Source organism: Rhinoderma darwinii, chromosome 2 (assembly GCF_050947455.1).
Source record: "Rhinoderma darwinii isolate aRhiDar2 chromosome 2, aRhiDar2.hap1, whole genome shotgun sequence".
Classification (NCBI taxonomy): Eukaryota; Metazoa; Chordata; class Amphibia; order Anura; family Rhinodermatidae; genus Rhinoderma; species Rhinoderma darwinii.
The window spans coordinates 427,813,180-427,827,455 of record NC_134688.1 but is presented as its reverse complement, the minus strand read 5'-3'; the positions used below and the strand labels follow the sequence as shown (position 1 = coordinate 427,827,455).

Here is a 14,276-nt window from a genome sequence, read left to right as displayed (position 1 = left end):
CATTACCTCCTGCCAGGACGTGACGTGTATTCATTCTCCTGACCACTTCTGTAGTGTCTGTGTGATTTACAGCACAGCACAGCGAGATCTCGCTGTGAATGACAGCTTACAGCGTAATCTCGCGAGACTACGCCTGCTGTGCTGTAAATCACAGACGCTACAGAAGTGGTCAGGAGAATTAAAGAGGCTCTGTCACCAGATTCTCAAAGCCCTATCTCCTATTGCATGTGATCGGCGCTGCAATGTAGATAACAGTAACGTTTTTGTTTTTTAAAACGTTCATTTTTGGCCAAGTTATGAGCTATTTTATATATATATGCAAATGAGGTTTCAAATGGACAACTGGGCGTTTTTTTTCGTTATGTCCAACTGGGCGTGTATTGTGTTTTAACTGGGCGTGTTTACGTGTATGACGCTGACCAATCAGCATCATACACTCATCTCCATTGATTTACACAGCAGCGATGTGCAGCCACATAAACAGAGATTAACGTTAATCAAGTGTCCTGATAATGAATACACATGAAATCCAGCCTGGACGTCATGTGTATTCAGAATCCTGACACTTCTGACTCTTTTCTTTGAGATTTCTAGCAAGGGAAACGAAATCTCGCAAGATTACGGAGGTAAACGAGATTTCGTTTCACTTGCTGGAAATCTCAGAGAAAAGATTCAGAAGTGTCAGGATTCTGAGTACACATGACGTCCAGGCTGGATGATCATGTGTATTCATTATCAGGACACTCGATTAACGTTAATCTCTGTTTATGTGGCTGCACATCGCTGCTGTGTAAATGAATGTAGAGGAGTGTATGACGCTGACTGGTCACTGATTGGTCAGCGTCATACACGTAAACACGCCCAGTTAAAAACACAATACACGCCCAGTTGGACATAACGAAAAAAACACGCCCAGTTGTCCATTTCAAACCTCATTTGCATAAATATAAAATAGCTCATAACTTGGCCAAAAATGAACGTTTTAAAATAACAAACAACCGTTACTGTTATCTACATTGCAGCTCCGATCACATGCAATAGGAGATAGGGATTTGAGAATCTGGTGACAGAGCCTCTTTAATATACATCACGTCCAGGCTGTAGGTAATGTATATTCATTGTCAGGACATATGAGTAGCATTATAGTATGTTTATGTGACTGCATATAGTGATATAGCTATATCGCTATCTGCAGTGTAAATGAATGGAGAGAAGTGTATGACGCTGATTGGTCACTGATTGGTCAGCGTCATACACTCCTCTCTACAACGCCCACTTGGTCAATAGTAAAACACGCCCAGTTGTACATTGAGAAACTCATTAGCATAAAGCTAATATAGGTCATAACTCAGTCAAAAATGATCGTTTTTCTAAATAAAAAACACTGCTGTAATCTACATTAAAGCGCCGATCACATCATGTACAATATAGGCCACTTATAATGTGGTGACAGAGCCTCTTTAACAGCAATTCCGCCACGTCTGAACATGCCCATAACCTGAGACAAATGAGCTTTAGTAAAGAGCGGTCTGAAGTTCTGCTGTCATTTTTGATATTATGCTCCTAGTACTTTCCTTTACCATGTGATAACTTAATACTGTAAAACCATTGTTACATCACTTAAATGATTTTCTCCTGTATCTCTGGGCACTGTGCAGACTATGTGACCCTGCCTGTTGGCTGTACAGCTGGCTATTCTGTCATTACACCATCATATGCAGCGAGGCAGTAAATAACCAAGCAAACTTTTCACAGCTCTTCTGAATGACAAACGGAATGTCATCAATGTTATGGTCTTCTTCATTCTTAGGCTATGTTCACACGGAGTATTTTGCAGGAGGAATATCTGCCTCAAAATTCCGTTTGGAAGTTTGAGGCAGATTTTCCTCTCCCTGCACGCGCCAGATTTTCCTCTCCGATTTTCGCGCCGTTTTTCGCCCGCGGGCATAAAACACAGCAAAATACGCTTTCTCTGCCTCCCATTGAAGTCAATGGGAGGTCAGAGGCGTAAACGCCCGAAGATAGGGCATGTCGCTTCTTTTTCCCGCGAGGCAGTTTTACTGCACGCGGGAAAAAGACGCCGACGCCCCCCATTGAAATCAATGGGAGCCATTTTCGGGCCGTTTTTGCCGAGTTTTGCGACGCGGTTTCCGCGTCAAAAAACTCATCAAAAAACTCTGTGTGAACACAGCCTAAATGTCCTAAAGAGTGTTCTGTCATCCAACAGACAGGCTATGTTCACATTTGCATTGCGCCATCTGTTTTAATATCATCCGCTATTGTTTAACGGATGGTATCAAAATAACATATGCAACAGGATTACAATCCGTTTGTATCAGTTTTACTTTGACACCAATGATAAAAATAACCTATCCGTTTTTTTGAACAAAGAAAAAAGTCCCGTAACATCAAAAAAATGGATGACTAACATAACGGACGCTAACGGATGCAATTAAAAATCCCGTTGATTTTATTCTGATTTAAGGATCAGGGTAAGGCTGGATTTCTACGAGCGTGTGCGTTTTGCGCTCGCAAAACACACTTAACAGATCCGTGTGTCATCACATAGGATGCGCGGCTGAGTGATTTTCGCGCAGCCGCCATCATTATGACACTCTGTCTGTATGTTTGTAAACAGAAAAGCACGTGGTGTTTTTCTGTTTTCATTCATACTTTTTACTGCTGTTGCGCGAATCACGCGCGTCCCACGGAAGTGCTTCCGTGTGGTGCACGTGATTTTCATGCACCCATTGACTTCAATGTGTGTGTGATGCGCGAACAACGCTCAAATATAGGACATGTTGTGCGTTTCGCGCAGCGGACACACGCTGTGTGAAACTCACGGACAGTCTACACGGCCCCATAGATTAACATAGGTCCGTGCGAGGCGCGAGAAAATCACGCGCGTTGCACGGACGTATTACACGTTCATGTAAATAAGCCCTAACAGATTACACAACACAAGTGTGAATTTAGCCTTATAAGATAGTAATAATTAAAATGATAGTAAAAAGTAAAAATAAAATGTAATACACTGAAAATTGACAAAAATTAGACTACATAGAGGGATCTGCACTCAAAATCCATAACAATTATGTCTTGGCTGAACGTGGCTCTAATATACTTCTCTTACTGATGCTGCTTTTTTATTTTAACATTTTTAGCATATTTAACCCATTCAATATTTGTGAGAGCACTCTTGCTGATTGGCTGAGAGAAGTTGACTGACAGATAGCAGATCACAATGTTCATCCCAAATGGTTTTTTTCAACTAGATGCCAGGCCCATGTATAGTCCCCAAACTGTAGTTGTGAGCTGTATAGTACCCAAACTGTAGTTGTTCAGCTGTATAGTACCCAAACTGTAGTTGTTCAGCTGTATAGTACCCAATAGTTTAAACATTTAATGGCATCATATATATAATGTCATTTGTTTTACATGAACAAATATGGAAATTATTTTTATACAGAAATAGAAGCTAAAAAAATATATATAGTTTAGGAAACCAATGGTAATCATAATGATGCCAGTTGTGTAGGACAATCTCATGAACTACAACCAGTAGCAAACTACCAATCTGAGGAAACCAGTGAAAATACACAGAAGAAACTAGATCTCAGGGACCGCAAAGAGACGGAGGTGTTTTTTCTGCAGACTGCACAATGGACAGAATGTGAGAGCAACCACTTATGTATTTTGATATTATTTAGTTATCACATTGTGCTTGCAAATATGGGAATACAGATTTAAAGGGGTTGTCCTCTTTCAGCAAATCCATGTTATTTTATTGTACAATAAAAAGTTATACATTTTTTTCAATATACTTTCTGTATTAATTCCTCACAGTTTTCAAGATCTCTGCTTGTTGTTATTCAGTAGGAAGATTCATTGTTTACTTCCAGTGGATACAATTCTGTCCATGGTCATGTGCTGGACACACAGGTGCTGGGATTGTTAGAAAACACAGCTCTGATACACATACTGTAACTGTTACGAGCCGTGCACCTGTGTGTCCATCACATGACCATGGACAGAATTGTAAACACAGGATGTAATCAATGAATATCCTACTGAATAACAATAAGCAGAGGTCTTGAAAACCGTGAGGAAGTAATACAGAAAATATTTTGGAAAATTGTATAACTTTTAATTATAGTTGATAACCCAGGGGCGTAACTAGGGGGGCATGTGCCCTAGGCGCAACTTAGAGGGGGGCGCAAGGGCCGCACCGCCTGCTGCCTCTCTGAGGGGTCGGCGGTGCCACTGAAACCAGCCGCTGCCACCGCCTCCTGCACTATAATTGTACCTGAGTCTATATGACACAGGTATAACTAGAAGCAATGAATGGCCGGGTACGTTCCATGCCCGGCCATTCATCGCCTTTCTACGTGTCCATTCTGCCCTGCCAAACAGCGCCTTTCATAGACAAAAGCGGCGCGATCACGTCATCGCGCTGTTTCCGTTGTTCAACCCCAGGAGACCTGCGCAGAAGAGAGCAGGTCTCCATTGCGGCCGGACTGTGCGGGAACGGGATTAAGGTGAGTTTGTATAGTTAGGTTTTTTATCCTAATAAAAAAATGTGTGCCATTATCTATGGGGGGTGGCTTTATCTATAGGGGGGGCTTTATCTACAGGGGGGCTCTATCTACAGGGGGCAATATACTGGGGTGGGCTATATGTGGAGCACTATATACAGGGGTGGGCTATATGTGGAGAACTATATAAAGGGGTGGGCTATATCTACAGGGGGCTATATACAGGGGTAGGCTATATACAGGGGTGGGCTATATTTGGAGCACTATACAAAGGGGTGGGCTATATCTACAGGGGTCTATATACAGGGGTGGGCTATCTGTGGAGCATTATAGGGGGAGCTATATGTGGGACACTATATACAGGGGTGGTCTATATGGTGGCACTATCTACAGGGAGCTCTATGGGGGGCACTATCTACAGTGGGCTCTATGGCAGGCACTATCTACAGGGGGTACAGTGTGTGTGTGGGACACAGTGTATGGTGCTATTATAATTAGAGGTGCAGTGTATGGCGCTATTATATTTAGGGGCGTAGTGTGTGGCATAATGAGAACTTTATCTTTGTTTATAAGTGTAGAAATGTTTGAAAAGTGAGAAGCTGAAGACATCTGAGCGGCAAACTGCAGAAATGGGCTGTGACCGGGAGAAGTCATCATAGAGGTCTGGACCGGATGGAGAAAAAGAACTAGAATCTGAGACATCACCTGTGAGTCACTTAATATAAATTTTTATTCTGCCTCTAATCAGCACTGAAGTCACTGTATGATCTGCAGCGAGATGATGGGTGGTATGAGTATGATATGATTTTTTTGGGTGAAACAGCAACTCCCAGCATATCCTTACCATTGTTCGGGCCATGCTGGGAGCTGGAAACAATTTAGTGCAAACCTATACAGCAAGGGTTGTACTAAATTGAGCTGTATTTGTGCTGGTGCTGTATTTATGTACTGAGCTTGGTTCTGGAGCTGTATTTATGTACTGAGCTTGGTTCTCATGCTCTATTTATGTTATGAGCTTAGTTCTGGAGCTGTATTTATGTACTGAGCTTGGTTCTCGTGCTGTATATAATTAATGAGCTTGGTTCTGGGGCTGTATTTATGTACTGAGCACTATTCTGGTGTTGTGTATAGAACTATATTGCTTGTAAAATGTACAAATGTTTTTATGCTCGAGCTACATAAAAAAAAATGTGGAAAAGAAATGACACGTCATTGATTGGTAGAGAAAACAAACACGGCGAGGAGAAGGGAGATGTCGGGAAAGAGGTTGGGGGGAGGGGGGTGCCAAACTGAATCTTTGCCCCGGGTGCTGGAGAACCTAGCTACGACTCTGGATAACCTCTCATCAGGGTAATGATAAGGGGTTATCAACTAAGGGTAATGGTAATATGTACCATCAGCCATCTCTGGGAGCATGGAGATAAGGCCGAATCACCTATTCATTGTATCATCTATTGCTGAGCACTGTTCTAAAAAAAAGTATTTAGAAAATTCAGACTTTGCTTAACCTGCAAAAAAGTATTTGTTAGGAAGTCTAGAGAACTGCCCTGTAAGTAATTACTAGATGTCACCCAGTTTCTTCTATAGACAGCACCAAATCATCTCGGCCGCATGTTCCTTAACCAGGATTACGTGAATCCTTGACGGGGGTTCCCCAGAAGACAGCAGCATCAAGAGCTGTCACTGTTACAGCAGTGACGGCAAACTGATTTTATGCTGCGGAAAGATACGTGGGGTGGGTCAGGCAAAGAATATAACAAATCTCCCGTCACAGTGTAATGACATAAATTAGAGACCTATAGCCATGAGCTGACATAGAGAAGAGTGCTTAGCAAAAGTGGGCCCCATTCGTGTGCTGGTCCAGGTTACCTTTCCATTCTGGTACTAGGACAGTCTGTTGATTCTCCCACCCATCTCTTGCAAAACAGAACAGACTTGTATGAGCCTACCCCAAACTTTATTTCCTAATGTGGAAGTCCCTGCAGAGAGAGAACCTTGTACAGGTTAACACTACCCAGGAGGGGGCTATCTGATATGGGCCACCTTTCCTTATGGACCCAATAGCAGCCGCCTCTATGGCAGCCCTTGCTTATTGCTCTATCTGTAAAAGCTTGGCTTACATTCTGATAGATAAAATTGAAGGTGCACTTTAATCAGCAGAAATAAATTCAACTAAAGTCGGCCATGCTGTCTTTTTATGAACAAGTAAAACTTTTTTCTATACAATGCAAAATCCATTTTGCGGCATTTTATAATCACATTGAAGGTAACGGCAGAGTTGTATCTATATAATATTAATGTATACATAGTACAGAGTGCACATGTATGCTAATACAGTACTCAGCATATATATTTACAATGTAGGAGCACAATCTACCATTATATAGCACACACTGGTATCCTCTATCTATATGTATCTACAGTATATACTACAGCAGAGCAGAGAGGTTAGCAATGCAGTGCAGAGTCTCCTTAGCAGCAGAAGAGAACAGAACAAGTGTCCCCTCACCACCCAGTACATGCAGATGAGCACAGATCAATCATCTGATATACAGCAATGAAGGACTGGGCTCTTCAGCCTGTGGATCCTTTCTATACATTGGTGCATACTGTACAGGACATTACAGACTATGACAGATGCTATGGTAATAAAATAGGGGATAGTCACAGGAGAAATACATATGTCTGGGAAAGCTTTGTCCCCCCCACTCTTTTTAAGTACCCCATAATAATCACTGCTTCATTACTGATTTATCTCAACCAACTGCAGCACCCACTAATTTCTTGCTCTTACCTCGCTCTCTCAGCCGCGGTCTCTTCTGCAGTTGACAGGTACCAGTTGTAATATTCACACACGAGCACTAGAGGGCGTCAGATACATATCCGAAGCCTCCTCCCCCTCTATCGCCTCCGCACTGAGGACTTTTCTACATACTGGGAAATGTAGTTTTACTGGCTATAGTAGGCTAAGCCGTTGTTCTTTAGAGAACTACATTACCCAAGACTCTTTTGGATTAGCAGAAAACAAGCTTTATTTGGGGACGGTAGTCTTTACCATGACGACGACCTGCGCCCCCACATGTCCTTGCAGATCTACAATGCAGTTGTTCTTCTGTTTAACTCGTTCATGGTGCCCCCTACTATGTGGGCTGCAGTGAGGGGCTCAGTGCTGATCTGCAGTCCCTTCTGTGATATGGACGTGTTATATGTGTGCAGGCTGATTAGAATGAGATGTCAATGACATTAGTGTGAGGAGTGACATAGAAGCTGGGGAATAGATTATATTGTAATGTACTGAAGGGAGATAAAGCTGTATGACACACTGCCCCTAGGACTAGCTGCAGATCAGACAGTGATGTACTTTATTGCAGCCTCTTACCACTGCACTGTAATATTGTCAAGCGACTGACCGACCAATCAACAGGACAGTTTCTAGGGAATTTTAGTGACAGGCCAAATATACGAAACACCCCCACGCCTCCCAAAATCTACAGAGAAAAAAGCGTCACTCAATGCACAGCGCACCATCAACGCAAGAAGAAGTGTAAGGCTACATTCACACAAGCGAGACAGATTTACAGGCATAAAAAACGCACGTAAAATCTGTCCTTGTGCGTTGCGTTTTGCATCAGTGTGTTTGCGAGTGGCATGTGATTTTCACGCACACGCAAGCACTTTTTTTTATGTAATTGATGCGTTAAACACGGACAGCACACGAATGTGCATCTGTGTGCTGTCCGTGCTTTTCACACACCCATTGACTTCAATGGGCGGCTATGTGCGTGAAAACGCACCAATATAGGACATGCATTGAGTTTCACGCAACGGACTCTCGCGTGAAAACTCACGCATGTGTGAATAACCCCATTGAAATCAACAGGGCCGTGTGCTTCAACGTACAGCACACGGACGAGAATCACGCTTGTTTGAAAGAGCCCTAACACAGAAACTAACCAATAATACTGCCATACAGGGACCATATAGCGGTCAGATACCAGGTCTACACAGGTGGTCTGCAGAGTATTATCAAACTGCAGACTATACAAGAGAATACAGTATTGATCAGACACAGGCAGAATAATCAGCACTCCAGTGACTCACAGGTGACGTCTTCTCTGATTGAAGTTGTTCACTTTCATCTCCTCCATCAGCCCAGGTCGCAGTGACAACTTCTCCCAACTACTGCAGAATTTGCTTTGGATCTTTGGCTCCTTACTTCTACAGGACATCCCCACGGTTTATAGCAACACAAATTCAAAACCCAGACCACACCCCTACATTTTTTTTAAACCCCAAATTAGATCCCTAATTATATTAAGACCCCACACCAGACTCCTAAATTAATTCAGACCCCAGACCAGACCCCTCAAATGATCAGGCCTCAGACTAGACCCCTAAATTCATTCAGACCTCAGACTTGACCCCTAAATTATTTCAGATCACCCAGACCAGACTCCTCAATCGATCAGGCCTTAGACTAGACCACTACATTTATTCAAACCCTAAATCAGATCCCTAAATATATTCAGACCGTATACCAGCCTTCCCAGGCCAAAAAATAAATAAATACTTAGACCCCAGGGTGGACCATATGCTTACCCTCCTCGCTCTCGGGTCTTTTTTAGCTCCAGGAACTGTGCAGGGTCTTAAAGAGAACCTTTCACCTCCCCATACATGTGCAGCTGAGTGCAGCATGTAATGGGGAGGTCTGCACAAACCCTGAGGCACTTTCAATTTTTTTTCTACCTCCCTCCGTTATTTAGATATCGGTGCCGTTATATTTAGCGCTCGATATTTAAATAACCCCCTGAACAGTCAACGGGGCGTGTACTGGCAAGGGAGCTTGTTACTATAGCTGTGACACTGTCCAATCAGATATGGACAGTGGTACATCAAAAGCGAGGAGAGAGAGTGTGTGTGCGCGTGCACATGCTCTCTCACTCTTCAGCTTTGAAGATCAGTCTTCTGCCGAACTGGCAAGGGGTCGTGTCAGTGCTACGAACAGTGTAAAGAGCTGTGGAGAGGAGAGCGCGCATGCGCACTTTCATCTCTTCAGCTCTTGTGAGAGATCAGTCTTGTACTTTGTCTGCCAAACTGGCAAGGGGGTGTGTCACTGCTACGGACAGTGTTAAAAGAGCTGGGGAGCGCTTAAACTGTCCGTAGCAGAGACACGCCCCCTTGCCAGTTCGGCAGAAGACTGATCTTCAAAGCTGAAGAGTGAGAGAGCGGGCGCGCACACTCTCTTTCTCCTCGCTTTTGATGTAACACTGTCCATATCTGATTGGACAGTGTCACAGCCATAGTAACACGCCCCCTTGACAGTACACGCCCCGTTGACTGTTCAGGTGATTATTTAAATATCGGGCGCCAAATATAACGGCACCGATATCTAAATAACGGAGGGAGGTAGAATTTTTTTTTTAAAGTGCCCCAGAGTTTGTGCAGTCCTTTTTTATTTTGGTAAGAATTGTTGCCTGTGGTGGTCGCACACTTATGACAACTTGATGGAAATATGTCACCAGGAGAGACCCCTTAATTTAGAAGATGCCCTAAAAAGTTCAAGCCTGCAAGTGCTTCTGCATCCCATGAGTGACCCCTCAGGCTGGGTTCACACGACCTATTTTCAGACGTAAACGAGGCGTATTATGCCTCGTTTTACGCCTGAAAATAAGGCTACAATACGTCGGCAAACATCTGCCCATTCATTTGAATGCTTTTGCCGACGTATTGTGCAGACGACCTGTCATTTACGCGTCGTCGTTTGACAGCTGTCAAACGACGATGCGTAAAAATACAGCCTCGTCAAAAGAAGTGCAGGACACTTCTTTCAGATGTAATTTGAGCCGTTCTTCATTGAACTCAATGAAGCACAGCTCAAAATTTACGGCTGTCAGAGAAGCCTCGCAAAATGCGAGGAGGAGGAATTACGGCTGAAACGAGGCAGCTGTTTTCTCCTGAAAACAGTCTGTCATTTCAGCCGTAAAAGCCTCTCATCGTGTGCACATACCCTTAAACTCCTGATAAACTTTTTTTGTTTTGAAGATGCCGTGGATATGGTGATATGGTCCGGCTCTGCCAATTAACTGAGCAGAATGTTAAAACAACATACAGGTCACGCTTTTTAGCGGCACCCTAATGAGAGTTCAAGGTGTACTCACAGGGGGCATGAGAACCTGCTGTCTTGTTTTTACTAGGGCATCTGACACAAGAACTTCATAAAATGCGCATGTGTGCACACTCTCTGCAGAACCACCAGTCTGTGTGTTTCCGCAGGAGGGAACACAGCGCAAGCCAGACTGACACTGTCCGTAGCTGATTGGACAGTGTCAGCGAAGATTATAAAGCACCTTTGTCATTTAGTTAGATAGAAACGCCCCATTGACAGTTAAGGGGCTTATTTACCTATTGGGCGCCAAATATAACGGCACCGATATGTAAATAACAGAGAAAGTTAGAAGAATAATTTTATGTGAGATCGTTTTTCTGAAGCCCTGACCATTACATACTGCACTCTGCTGCACATGTATGGGCAGGTGAAAGGCTCTTTTTAATTATGTACTGTATCGTGGTGGTATTTTGGTACGATATGGTTGTTATTTATGTGCTGTATCGTGGTGGTATTTTGGTACGATATGGTGGTGTTATTTAGCTATTGTATCGTGGTGTTATTTTGGTACGATATGGTGATGTTATTTATGTATTGTATGGTGATGTTATTTAGGTATTGTATGGTGGTGTTATTTAGGTACTACTGTATATGGTGATGTTATTTAGGTATTGTATGGTGGTGTTATTTTGGTACTGTATACAGGTCTTACTTTTGTACTGTATGGTGGTGTCATTTAGGTATTGTATTGTGTTGCTATTTTGGTACTGTATCATGGTGTTATTTTGGTACAATATGGTGATGTTATTTAGGTACTACTGTATATGGAGATGTTATTTAGGTATTGTATGGTGGTGTTATTTAGGTACTGTGTATGGTGATGTTATTTAGGTATTGTATGGGGGTGTTACTTTGGTATTGTATTGTGGTGTTATTTTGGTACGATATGGTGATGTTATTTAGGTATTGTATGGTGATGTTATTTTGGTACTGTATGGTGGTGTTATTTAGGTACTACTGTATTACGGTGATGTTATTTAGGTATTGTATGGTGGTGTTATTTAGGTGTTGTATGGTGGTGTTATTTAGGTATTGTATGGTGGTGTTATTTAGGTGTTGTATGGTGGTGTTATTTAGGTATTGTATGGGGGTGTTATTTAGGTATTGTATGGTGGTGTTATTTAGGTATTGTATGGTGGTGTTATTTAGGTATTGTATGGTGATGTTATTTAGGTATTGTATGGTGGTGTTATTTTGGTACTGTATGGTGGTGTTATTTAGGTACTACTGTATATGGTGATGTTATTTAGGGACTGTATGGTGGTGTTATTTAGGTACTACTGTATTACGGTGATGTTATTTAGGTATTGTATGGTGGTGTTATTTAGGTACTGTATGGTGGTATTTAGGTATTGTATGGTGGTGTTATTTAGGTACTGTATGGTGGTATTTAGGTATTGTATGGTGGTGTTATTTAGGTATTGTATGGTGGTGTTATTTAGGTATTGTATGGTGGTGTTATTTAGGTATTGTATGGTGGTGTTATTTAGGTATTGTATGGTGGTGTTATTTAGGTACTGTATGGTGGTATTTAGGTATTGTATGGTGGTGTTATTTAGGTATTGTATGGTGGTGTTATTTAGGTATTGTATGGGGGTGTTATTTAGGTACTGTATGGTGGTATTTAGGTATTGTATGGTGGTGTTATTTAGGTATTGTATGGTGGTGTTATTTAGGTACTGTATGGTGGTATTTATGTATTGTATGGTGGTGTTATTTAGGTATTGTATGGTGGTGTTATTTAGGTACTGTATGGTGGTATTTATGTATTGTATGGTGGTGTTATTTAGGTACTGTATGGTGGTATTTAGGTATTGTATGGTGGTGTTATTTAGGTATTGTATGGTGGTGTTATTTAGGTATTGTATGGTGGTGTTATTTAGGTATTGTATGGTGGTGTTATTTAGGTATTGTATGGTGGTGTTATTTAGGTATTGTATGGTGGTGTTATTTAGGTATTGTATGGTGGTGTTATTTAGGTATTGTATGGTGGTGTTATTTAGGTATTGTATGGTGGTGTTATTTAGGTACTGTATGGTGGTATTTAGGTATTGTATGGTGGTGTTATTTAGGTATTGTATGGTGATGTTATTTAGGTATTGTATGGTGGTGTTATTTAGGTACTGTATGGTGGTATTTAGGTATTGTATGGTGGTGTTATTTAGGTATTGTATGGTGGTGTTATTTAGGTACTGTATGGTGGTATTTATATATTGTATGGTGGTGTTATTTAGGTATTGTATGGTGGTGTTATTTAGGTATTGTATGGTGGTGTTATTTAGGTACTGTATGGTGGTGTTATTTAGGTACTACTGTATATGGTGATGTTATTTAGGTATTGTATGGTGGTGTTATTTAGCTATTGTATGGTGGTGTTATTTAGGTACTACTGTATATGGTGATGTTATTTAGGTATTGTATGGTGTTGTTATTTTGGTACTGTATGGTGTTGTTATTTTGGTACTGTATGGTGGTGTTATTTAGGTAGCGTATGGTGGTGTTATTTTGGTACTATATGGTGGTTTCATTTTGGTATTGTATCGTGGTGTTATTTTGGTACGATATGGTGATGTTATTTATGTATTGTATGGTGATGTTATTTAGGTATTGTATGGTGGTGTTATTTAGGTACTACTGTATATGGTGATGTTATTTAGGTATTGTATGGTGGTGTTATTTTGGTACTGTATACAGGTCTTACTTTTGTACTGTATGGTGGTGTCATTTAGGTATTGTATTGTGTTGCTATTTTGGTACTGTATCATGGTGTTATTTTGGTACAATATGGTGATGTTATTTAGGTACTACTGTATATGGAGATGTTATTTAGGTATTGTATGGTGGTGTTATTTAGGTACTGTGTATGGTGATGTTATTTAGGTATTGTATGGGGGTGTTACTTTGGTATTGTATTGTGGTGTTATTTTGGTACGATATGGTGATGTTATTTAGGTATTGTATGGTGATGTTATTTTGGTACTGTATGGTGGTGTTATTTAGGTACTACTGTATTACGGTGATGTTATTTAGGTATTGTATGGTGGTGTTATTTAGGTGTTGTATGGTGGTGTTATTTAGGTATTGTATGGTGGTGTTATTTAGGTGTTGTATGGTGGTGTTATTTAGGTATTGTATGGGGGTGTTATTTAGGTATTGTATGGTGGTGTTATTTAGGTATTGTATGGTGGTGTTATTTAGGTATTGTATGGTGATGTTATTTAGGTATTGTATGGTGGTGTTATTTTGGTACTGTATGGTGGTGTTATTTAGGTACTACTGTATATGGTGATGTTATTTAGGGACTGTATGGTGGTGTTATTTAGGTACTACTGTATTACGGTGATGTTATTTAGGTATTGTATGGTGGTGTTATTTAGGTACTGTATGGTGGTATTTAGGTATTGTATGGTGGTGTTATTTAGGTACTGTATGGTGGTATTTAGGTATTGTATGGTGGTGTTATTTAGGTATTGTATGGTGGTGTTATTTAGGTATTGTATGGTGGTGTTATTTAGGTATTGTATGGTGGTGTTATTTAGGTATTGTATGGTGGTGTTATTTAGGTACTGTATGGT

At 41.2% G+C, this 14,276-nt stretch overlaps 2 protein-coding genes across 4 annotated transcripts in view; one reads left to right on the top strand and one right to left on the bottom strand.

Moving 5' to 3' along the window:
- The window catches only part of SPECC1 (sperm antigen with calponin homology and coiled-coil domains 1), a 371,633-nt gene extending 364,248 nt beyond the window's left edge, over positions 1-7,385 (bottom strand). For both annotated transcript variants that reach the window (XM_075854361.1, XM_075854364.1), the window contains exon 1: positions 7,330-7,385. The gene's annotated coding sequence lies outside the window, so the exon portion shown is untranslated. The remainder of the gene's footprint in view (positions 1-7,329) is intronic.
- A 252-nt stretch (positions 7,386-7,637) lies between these two features.
- TIMM22 (translocase of inner mitochondrial membrane 22) overlaps positions 7,638-14,276 on the top strand; it is a 44,603-nt gene continuing 37,964 nt past the window's right edge. Inside the window, exon 1 of one of the 2 annotated variants that reach the window (XR_012881578.1) lies at positions 7,638-7,734. Coding sequence is in view for 1 of the 2 variants with exons in the window: in XM_075854358.1 (XP_075710473.1) it covers positions 7,663-7,734 (72 nt within the window). In the remaining variant the exon portion in view is untranslated. The remainder of the gene's footprint in view (positions 7,735-14,276) is intronic. The other variant, XM_075854358.1, reaches the window with a different exon arrangement.